Source organism: Gigantopelta aegis, chromosome 10 (assembly GCF_016097555.1).
Source record: "Gigantopelta aegis isolate Gae_Host chromosome 10, Gae_host_genome, whole genome shotgun sequence".
In the NCBI taxonomy this organism is placed as follows: domain Eukaryota; kingdom Metazoa; phylum Mollusca; class Gastropoda; order Neomphalida; family Peltospiridae; genus Gigantopelta; species Gigantopelta aegis.
Genome location: NC_054708.1, coordinates 58,686,633 through 58,697,815, shown reverse-complemented (window position 1 = coordinate 58,697,815; position 11,183 = coordinate 58,686,633). Strand labels below are relative to the sequence as shown.

Genomic DNA, 11,183 nt, shown 5'->3' with positions numbered 1-11,183 from the left:
ACACAACTACCCAAAGGGATACATGCAGCACTATATGCAGATGACCTAGTTTTGTGGTGCTCGGGGGAGTATGCAACAACAGCAACATATCGCATGCAGCTTGCCATTGACAATGTTACATGTTGCTTTCGAGACTGGTGCATGACAATCAACAAAGACAAGTCAGCTGCCACTCTTCTCACTCACCACAATGCAGGAAGCAGGCAACCTAAAACTTGATGGCATGCCACTCCAGGATGAGGACCAACATATATACCTGGGGATCACTTTTAACAAGAGACAAACTTGGAAACCATAAGTGGAGAAGGCCAATGCCAAAGCTCGAAGAAAACTAGATTATAATTAGAAAACTAGCTGGCACCAAGTGGGGTGCTGATCATAACATACTGAAAAGAGTCTACCAAAGAGTAATTAGACCACATCTTGAGTACTGACCCAGTGCATGGTCAACAGCAGCAAAGTGACATCAACAAAAACTAGACAGGATTCAAAACCAAGCACTCAGGATAATAACTGGAGCAATGAGGTCAACCCCCATTGATAAAATGGAACAGCTCATTGCCATCGTACCCCTCAGCTCTAAGCTCATGGTACAAGCCACTAAGTTCAAGTCTTTGCCACAACACCCAATGAACAAGAGCAACAGACTCAAAAGAATCAACTCCCAGTTAAAATCCATTAAGTTAGTGCTGGATCCCACCATGGGAACCACATTTGGACAATGTAAAGATCTGCACAGTGGTCCAACACCTCACCTCTGGAGATAAACACAGTGAACCATACAAGCGAGCCCTGGCACTGGCCATGATTGATGCACAGTATCCAGAGCCATCATGGACACAGGCATATACTGATGGATCTGCAACAAATGCAGCGGAAAACAGAGGGGCTGGAATATACATGTACATCATGGACCGTAGTGGCTACCGAGAGGAGGCACATTTTCATACAGAGAAACACTGCACAAACTATGATGCAGAGCTTCAGGCTCTCGTTCATGCTGCCCACACCATCAGCACCAGAGAGGAGAACTGTTTACATGTCGTCTTCCTGACAAATGCTCTCTCTGCCATCCAGGCTCTTGAAAACAATAAGCTTGATGGAATTTCAGAAGCCCCACATCCTATCAGCAGTATCAACCAAGTCATGTTACAATGGATCCCCGCTCACTGTGGCATACCAGGAAATGAAAATGCAGACAGACTGGCAAAACTGAGTGCAGCTAGAGAACAGGAGTATAACTGGGTGACACACGAAGAGATGAAATCCCATATTAAATCTCTTTATAGACCTCGCAAACAAACCAATGATTATTACCTGCTGTCCCGTTAGGAACAGGCCATCATTTTCCGACTAAGGACTGGACACAACAGGCTGAACCAGCATATGCATAAGAGGATCCGGGTGGTACCTTCTTCCATGTGCTCCTGTGGAGAAGCAGGACAGACGACTGAACATGTCATCCAAGATTGCATAAACCTACAGCAGCTGAGGGAGACTACCTGGACAACTCCAACAGCTCTCCAGAGGAAGCTGTACTGCATAAGAAATGATTTACAGAGAACAGTATCGTTCATAGTCACTGCTGGCTATGACGTGTAGTCAACAAGCGAACGGAAAGAAAACGAATATGGATATTCAGCATTCTTTTTCCCCTTGGAGCAGAACTCTCTTTTCTGCAGGGGGCAATCGTCTGATCAACCCCCCCCCCCCCCCCCCCCCCCTTGTTACGGGCAAGTCTGTAGTAAAGTTAGCTTGGGGACTTTTGATATGTTATTACTACTGATGTTCTGCATCTATCCTGAAAACAAATCAGCTCTGTAATATTTATTTCCGGGTTAAACCCAAAACGTAAGCAAGTTTTGTTTTATTTAAAGACATCAGTGAATTTGACACATTCTACGCATGGGAAAATTTATACAGGGTACAGGTGTGGTCACCTTACACTGGGTTTTCCCACAAAAATACGACCGCCATTTAAATAACCATCCCTCATTAGCCGATGCTGTAAGCACGGTCACAGATGGAGGCTGTACGCAATATGTAGCACGACGTGTGTATCATGTATGGTAGTCGACTGGACCTGAGCACAAAAAGATTCTTGCGAAATGTGGCATAGGGTAAGTGTAAAGAAGGTGGTTGGCAGTGCAGATCAAAAGAGAAGTGGTCAGAACGATTGGAAACTGTTAAAATGGCATTTCGTATTATATTACAGATAGCAGCCCACAGCATACCACGACCTTTGACATACCAGCAGGCCGACCAACTTTCCGGAATTTTCCGAAAAATCCGGAATTTTCATCACGTACTCGGAATTCCGGAATTGATGCCAAATATCCGGAATTTTGTTCAAATTCACTCGAATTGTTTGCGGTTTTTTTTCCTTCTTTTTTTTTTTTTTTTGGGGGGGGGGGGGGGGGGGTTTAAGCAACTAATTCTTATTACATTCTACATTCTTAGAATTAAATATCTTTATCACTCATTTCAACCTGAGCTCTGTTTTGTCTAGTTTTGTGCCATTACCAAGGTCGCGGGCTTCTCTATTGTCAACAGCCGAACAATGAAATTGTTGTATAAACTGAAGCCATATATGAAAATTTTCTTTCTTATTTTTTTATACTCGAATAGTTTATGTATTAATTTTAAAGATATTTTAAATATCATAGACTTATGTTCCTACGGTGCTTGCATCGGTTCTATGGCGATGTATGCAATTTTGCCACTGTGGATGAAAGCATGAATATATAACAGAAGAACGCTTTTTATGAGGAAGTTCCAATTCACATATAAATAATGATATACTCATTTGTATTGTTGTTTTTCAAATATATGTCTAACGTGTCATTTTTCGCACTGTTTAAAATTACTTCTATGAAAATTATGTTTTCGCACGCTTTAAATTATTGTTTTGAAAAGGGAGTTCTCGTGCATAAAAATGAAAATATCAGAAAATTCCGGGGAAATATTTCCATTAGGATGGTCGTCCTGGTGATGTAAGGATGGCAACTTAAAATGTCGAATACAGCATAATCTTCTGTGTCTCTTAAACATTTTATAAATAGTTCTAAAAGAATCTGTGATAATGGTTTCAAATCGGTTTTTCGTCATCGTGTCTTTTATAAATGCAGGGCGGAACATAGAACAGTGGTAAAGAGCTCGCTTTGTGCGCGATCGGTCTAGGATCGATCCTCGTCGGTGGGCCCATTGAGCCATTTCTCGTTCTTGTCAGAACACGACGACTGGTATTTTGCAGGGCGTGGTATATGCTGCCCTGGCTGTGGTATGGTGCATATAAAAGATACCTTGCTAATAGTGGAACAATGTAGCAGGCTTCCACTCTTAAGACTATATGTCACAATTACCAAATGGTTGACATCAAATAGCCGAGGATTAAAACATCAATGTGCTCCAGTGATGCTGTTAAACAAAAAGATACCTTTCTTAAATGCAACTCTTTCACAACTGTTTATACTGTATTTTATTGATAATTTTAGATCTTATTCATCTTCATTTAACACCCAGTAGTCAATGAATTTTTTGGCTAGAAATTCACAAAACCAAAGAAAAGTATTTGGTTTTCTATTTACTATACCTACACCTTTCCCTCGATCCCCTCTTCTTTTCTTCCTCCTTTAAATCTACTATAGTCTGTGGTATCTAAACATGTATCCGCATGTAAATTGTAGGGAGAGGTCTTAATATAGGCTATATTGACCAATCCCAGTATGTTGTTTTGGCAAATAAATATTGTTTAAACCAATGAGTTGTTCGTAAACAACACGCCAGCTGTATTGTACCACTGAACAACTTGAAATACTCTGTTACAATATAGGGGCGGGACGTAGCTCAGTGGTACATCGCTCGTTTGATGCGCAGTCGGTCTGGGATCGATCCCCGTCGGTGGGTCCATTTGTCTATTTTTTTCATTCCAGCCAGTGCACCACGACTGGTATATCAAAGGCCGTGGTACGTGATATCCTATTGGTGGGATGGTGCATACAAAAGATCCCATCCTGCTAATCGAAAAGAGTAGCCCATGAAGTGGCAAAAGTGGGTTTCCTCTCTCAATATATGTGTGGTTCTTAATCTTGCGTCCGACGCCATACAACCATACATATAAATGTGTTGTTAAATAAAACATTTCCTTCCTTTCTGTTATAATATAAACTACAATCAACCTGGTTTGTGATAGTTTTCACGTTTACTCTCACGTGTTAGAGGTATTACATATTTGTTTGTAACGTATTCAAGAGTGGCTCAGTGTAGTGAAAACATTCCAAACAGTCTTGAACGTAAACACGTTTTACTAAAAATTTAAAACAACAATATTGAAACACTTGATACTAGACAAGCCTTCCTCTTTTCAGGTTTGCGAACAGACACACATTCTGTATTTACGTATGACATTGTGTACCGATTAAAACAGATCAACACCAATAATTAATATCATAACAATACAGCAATCTATAAAGGAACACAAACAAGTCACTCCATTGAAGTAAGAAGAGATTTTAAAACTATTAAAGAAGATTGTTTTTACAACTCCCTTAGAATTGCAGCTTGATGTTTGATATTAAGTCATTGCTTGATATTTTCATGTCCTTCTTGTCTGTAGCTTGATCCTTCATACGTCTTATCTTGATGTATATTCAAGTCACTCTGTATTGTAGCTTGATATTTCATAAGTCTTTGTTTGATAGTTTCACAAGTCTTTCTGTATTGTAGATTGACATCTCTTAACTCCTTGTCTGTTGGGTCTTGATGTTTTCACAAATCTTTATGTGATGTAGTTCAGAATACGTATGTTCCTCCTACGCAGTTGCATAACGGCCTGAGTGTAATAAAGTTCTGTTCTGTTCTGGTAGATTTGAGTACAAAGAGATTCAAGATTACATCAAATAAAAACAAATATTTAAACACTAAAACAACAAATTAAAAATAAACTATACGTACACAAAACTACAAGACAAAAATGACAATTCTTTACAAATATTATGTATATAAATATAAATATATAAAAGTTTGCCCAAATACCGCTCGGGGGAGCTGCTATTCAATATGACCAAGACCAATATTATGATTGGTTACGCTACTGCTATGCGTGCGGTTCCTACCAATTGAATGTGTCACTTTTCACTTATCTGCCCATGTCAACTCTTTAACATATTTACTCACATCCATTCGATTATTTGTAGCCAAATCGCAATAGTTAATATATAGAAAACATAATTTCCACGTTCATAAGCGTGCAAAATACCTACAGTGCGCAATACTGCACTTAATATTGCCAACTGAATGGGGGATAATGCGCCAAATATGCTGTATTTTCGTATTTCAATGTATTTATTTCTTGGGCATTCTGCTTTATTTTGTGTCATTTTATTCTGGTGTATATATGAAACCTGACTTTATACACTCACATTTTGTAAACTTGATCCTATTTCCAGAACAATATTTCCATATTCATATTATGTAGTTGAAAATTGTTATATTCTAGCCTAAACAATGAATTGTTTATTTGTAACACTTCATTCCTACAATGATCATTTGTAGGCAGTTTATAAAGCCTTCAAGAGTTTGCCTCTATCAATATACATTTTAAAACAATTTTTTAAAAGGGAGTCTCAGAGGTTCATACAGTTAATAATGTGTATTCATTTCTGTTGCGAAATAAAAAGCACAACCCAATGGTTTCATTTATTACTATTCATAAATTTACATTATTGGAAAATCTAATAACAGTGATGGATCGCGTCGCGTCCCATACTTACAAGTTATCACAAATGATAAAATACTGGAAAAACCACTATTCATGCAACGTCAATATCGAGTTGAGCAAATTAAATTATATAGTATTATGTCCCGGCCTAAAACACAGTGAATTGTTTTATTTCTAAAACCACATTCTTACAACGGTAAGTTTAAGACAATTTATAAAGCCGTTATGAGTTTACCTTTACCTATGTATATTTTAAAACAATATTTTCAAAGGGACAGTCTCAAAGGTTCATACAGTCAATAATAATATGTATTAATATTTGTTGACAAACGTAAAGAGTGTATCTGGAATTGCATGCTCATAAAAATTACAACCCACTGATTTGATTTATTACTATCTATAAATTTATATTATTGGTAAAATCTAATAACATTGATTGACGACTTAAATGTGATATCTCAGTTTCAATTTGGATCTCATCTCCACATTCACAATTTTTCACAAAAGACTGCTATTTCAAGTATATGATGAAGATTTTTTATGAACTTTACATTTTTAATCAAAACATCATGGAAAACCCACTATATATAAAACGACACAGCACATTACAATTTATGCAACGATTACATGTAGAGGAATCGATTAATTTGTAGTTATTTATCACAAATAAATACAACAAAAATAACTAAATATGACACTTGCAACTTTCATGCACATTTACGTTTGTTCGTATTACGTGCCTTCAACTAGTTATTGCATGCCTTCAGTTGTGTATTTTATTTATAGAAATTCTAACAACACAATGTACGTCAAAAACAAAATGATGAATCTACGTTAATACATTTTTAAAATCTTCTATCATCAACAAATTAATTTTAAACAAGATTTCAAAAACAGTCAAAAGATAAGAACGTCTTATTTAAAGTTCTGTTAAAACACACAACGTAACATATTAACACACTTTTCTTCTTCCTTTTTCCCCTAACATAAAGAGGTTAGGTAGGGTTTTCTTGCGCGATGCAGCTATATCTCAGTCTAAGTCGAGTGCTGGAATTTCCGCAATATCCACGGCATCTGGAAATGATGAATTAGGTGTGTACTTTAGTAAAGACATTAACATATAATCATTTCAATGGCTAATCAAAATCTTTATGAAGCGAGGGATAGGGGTCGGGACATCAGTCCACCCTTATGTAAGAAACATATAACACATTTATAACAATAGCATTGAATATTATATATATATTTCTTTTTAGTATGAATAAAAGTCATTCAAGTTATGGTTATTTCACCAGCTTGTTAAATAATTAATATATTATGGACTATCCTCTCTGTGTGATGGTGCATATAAAAGATCCCTTGCTGCTAATCTAAACGCGTATCCCATGATGTGTCGACAGTGGGTTTCCTCTCTATATATCTGTGTGGTCCTTAACCATATGCCTGACGCCATATAACCGTAAATAAAATGTGTTGAGTGCGTCGTTAAATAAAACATTTTCTTCCTTCTGAATGTATTATACACCAGAAGTGATTATAATAAACAATAAGACCATAACTGAAGGTTGTTGATTTTTAAGGATACAAAATATACTAAATTAATTCTTTATTGTGAGAATTCACCCGATACCAAAAATAAAACAACCACGTTGGCAATCGTAATAAACGTGAGGTTAAGAATTAAGTGAAGTTTAGAGTCCCCAAGCAAATTAAAACAGCATATGAATTTGCCATATTTTTAAATGTAAAATTCGATCTTTATCTTCAAATATGCGGTGGCCCACAGTTTTTTGTTCGTTCCAAACGGTGCCCTACGTTTGGTACATCAAATATCGTGGTCTGTGTTAAACTGACCTATTAAAAATGCATGTAACGTTATTGTTCAAATTGCAGATATATAGCTTTAACACGTGACATATTACCTGAATCTACAGCTTTTGTGACCTCCCCGCCACAAAGTGGACAAGTAGACATCCTCGTATGACAGTCTCTGCACGTCATCTTGTGGTTGCATGGCAACAACGTGACGTCAGCGGTGCGTATGAAACACTTGGAACACAGCAGAGCGTCCATGGACGCAGGGGCAGGTTTACTGCTGTTAAAAGAGAAAACATTTTATTTCGGTTTATGTTCATCAACTACTACAAAGAAAGAAAAAGGTTTTTTGTTTAACAACACCTCTAGATTGATTTACATTGATTTATTAATCATCGGCTATTGGATGTCAAATATTTGGTGATTTTGACATATAGTTTTAGAGAGAAAACCCGCTACATTTTTTTCCATTAGTAGCAAAGGATCTTTTATATGCACCATCCCACAGATAGAATAGCATATACCATGACCATGGATACACTATCGTAGTGCACTTGCTAAAACGATAAATAGCCCAAATGTGCCCACCGACGGGGATCGATCCTCGACCGACCATGCATCAAGTGAGCGTTTTGTCACTGGACTACGTCCTGCCCCCAGCTGCTACTAGGATGATGTTCATCAGCTACTACTAGGATGATGTTCATCAGCTGCTACTAGGTTGATGTTCATCAGCTGCAACTAGAATGGTGTTCATCAGCTGCTACTAGGATGTTGTTCACCAGCTGCTACTAGGATGATGTTCACCAACTGCTACTAGGATGAGGTTCATCAGCTGCTACTCGGATGTTCTTCACCAGCTGCTACAACGATGAGGTTCATCAGCTGCTACTAGGATGAGGTTCATCAGCTGCTACTAGGATGATGTTCACCAGCTGCCCTACGGATGGTGTTGACCAGCTGCTACAAGGATGGTGTTCACCAGCTGTTACTAGGATGGTGTTCATCAGCTGCTACAAGGATGGTGTTCATCAGCTGCTACAAGGATGGTGTTCATCAGCTGCTACAAGGATGATGTTCACCATTTGCTACTAGGATGACGTTCATCAGTTGCTACAAGGTTGATGTTCACCACCTGCTACAAGGATGGTGTTCACCAGCTGCTACTAGGATGGTGTTTATCAGCTGCTACTAGGATGATGTTCACCAGCTGCTACTAGGATGGTGTTCATCAGCTGTTACTAGGATGTGTTCACCACCTGTTACTAGGATGGTGTTTACCAGTTACTACAAGGATGGTGTTCACGAGCTGCTACTAGGATGATGTTCACCAACTGCTACTAGGATGTTGTTCATCAGCTGCTACTAGGATGATGTCCACCAACTGCTACTAGAATGGTGTTCATCAGCTGCAACTAGGATGAGGTTCATCAGCTGCTACAAGGATGGTGTTCACCAGCTGCTACTAGGATGGTGTTCATCAGCTGCTACGAGGATGGTGTTCACCAGCTGCTACTAGGATGGTGTTCACCAGCTGCTATTAGAATGGTGTTCATCAGCTGCTACTAGGATGGTGTTCATCAGCTGCTACTAGGATGAAGTTCGTCAGCTGCTACAAAGATGAGGTTCATCGGCTGCTACAAAGATGAGGTTCATCGGCTGCTACTAGGCTGATGTTCATCAGCTGCTACAAGGATGAGGTTCATCAGCTGCTACTACGATGAGGTTCATCAGCTACTACAAGGATGAGGTTCACCAACTGTTACTAGGATGAGGTTCATCAGTTGCTACAAGGATGAAATTCATCAGTTGCTACAAGGATGAGGTGCATCAGTTGCTACAAGGATGAAGTTCATCAGCTACTACAAGGATGATGTTCAACAACTGCTACTAGAATGAGGTTCATCATCTGCTACTAGGATATTATTCATCAGCAGCTACTAGGATGTTATTCAACAGCAGCTACTAGGATGATGTTAACTAGCTTCTACTAGAATGAACTTCATCAGCTGCTATTAGGATCTTGTTTACTAACTGCTACTACGATGGTGTTCTCCAGCTGCTACAAATATGGTGTTGATCAGCTGCTACAAAGATGAGGTTCGTCAGCTGCTACTAGGATGGTGTCCATCAGCTGGTACTAGGATGAGATTCGTCAGCTGCAACTAGGATGGTGTTCTCTAGCTGCTACAACAATGGTGTTCATCAGCTGCTACAAGGATGAGATCCATCAGCTGCTACTAGGATGAGTTTCATCAGCTGCTACTAGGATCAGGTTCGTCAGCTGCTACAAGGATCAGGTTCATCAGCTGCTACTAGGATGGTGTTCATCAGCTGCTACAAGGATGAGGTTAATCAGCTGCTACTAGGAAGGTGTTAATCAGCTGCTGCAAGGATGAGGTTCATCAGCTGCTACTAGGATGGTGTTCATCAACCTCTACTAGGATGGTGTTCATCAACCTCTACTAGGATGGTGTTCTCCAGCTGCTAGAAGGGAGATGCTCACCAGCTGCTACAAGGATGGTGTTCACCATCTGCTACTAGGATGATGTTCATCAGCTGCTACAAGGTTGATGTTCACCAGCTGCTACAAGGATGGTGTTCACCAGCTGCTACTAGGATGGTGTTCACCAGGTGCAACTAGGATGGTGTTCACCAGCTGCTACAAGGATGGTGTTCACCAGCTGCTACTAGGATGGTGTTTATCGGCTGCTTCTAGGATGTGTTCACCGGCTGTTACTAGGATGGTGTTCACCAGTTGCTACAAGGATGGTGTTCACGAGCTGTTACAAGAATGGTGTTCATCAGTTGCTACTAGGATGGTATTCATCAGCTTCTACAAGGATGAGGTTCATCAGCTGCTACTAGGATGGTGTTCATCAGCTGATTCTAGGATGTTGTTCATCAGCTACTACTAGGATGATGTTCACCAAAAGCTACTAGAATGGTGTTCACCAACTGCTACAAGGATTATATTCATCAGCTGTTACTAGGATGAAGTTCGTCAGCTGCTACAAGGATGAGGTTCATCAGCTGCTACACGGATCAGGTTCATCAGCTGCTACAAGGATGGTGTTCTCCAGCTGCTACTGGAATGGTGTTCATAAGCTGCTACAAGGATGAGGTTCATCAGCTGTAACTAGGATGCTGTTCGTCAGCTGCTGCTAGGATGATGTTCGTCAGCTGCTACTAGGATGAGGTTCATCAGCTGCTACTAGAATGAGGTTCATCAGCTGCTACATGGATCAGGTTCATCAGCTGCTATTAGGATGGTGTTCTCCAGGTGCTACAAGGATGAGGTTCATCAGCTGCTACGAGGATGGTGTTCATCAGCTGCTACTAGGATGCGGTTCATCAGCTGCTACAAGGATGATGTTCACCAACTGCTACTAGGATGAGGTTCATCATCTGCTACTAGGATGTTATTCACCAGCAGCCACTAGGATGCTGTTCACCAGCTTCTACTAGAATGATGTTCATCAGCTGCTACTAGGATGAAGTTCGTCAGCTGCTACAAAGATGAGGTTCATCAGCTGCTACAAGGATCAGGTTCATCAGCTGCTACTAGGATGGTGTTCTCCAGCTGATACAAGAATGGTGTTCATAAGCTGCTACAACGATCAGGTTCATCAGTTGCTACTAGGATTGT

General features: G+C 39.6%; 2 protein-coding genes across 3 annotated transcripts in view; one reads left to right on the top strand and one right to left on the bottom strand.

The window, feature by feature from the left end:
* Window positions 1–804: 804 nt before the first annotated feature.
* On the top strand, window positions 805–1,332 carry LOC121383717 (ribonuclease H-like). Its single transcript, XM_041513812.1, has one exon. It carries the CDS (start codon window positions 805–807, stop codon window positions 1,330–1,332), a length of 528 nt encoding a protein of 175 aa, XP_041369746.1.
* A 2,954-nt stretch (window positions 1,333–4,286) lies between these two features.
* Window positions 4,287–11,183, bottom strand: part of LOC121383963 (E3 ubiquitin-protein ligase MIB2-like) — a 42,946-nt gene continuing 36,049 nt past the window's right edge. For both annotated transcript variants that reach the window (XM_041514079.1, XM_041514078.1), the window contains 2 exons: window positions 7,642–7,814; window positions 4,287–6,793 (listed from right to left, as the gene is read on the bottom strand). In XM_041514079.1, the coding sequence (XP_041370013.1) occupies window positions 6,750–6,793; window positions 7,642–7,814 (217 nt within the window). In that variant the 3' untranslated portion in view covers window positions 4,287–6,749. The remainder of the gene's footprint in view (window positions 6,794–7,641; window positions 7,815–11,183) is intronic.

Excerpts from the sequence above, each read along its gene's own strand:
- LOC121383717 (XM_041513812.1), top strand. The coding sequence starts at position 805 with ATGATTGATGCACAGTATCCAGAGCCATCATGGACACAGGCATATACT.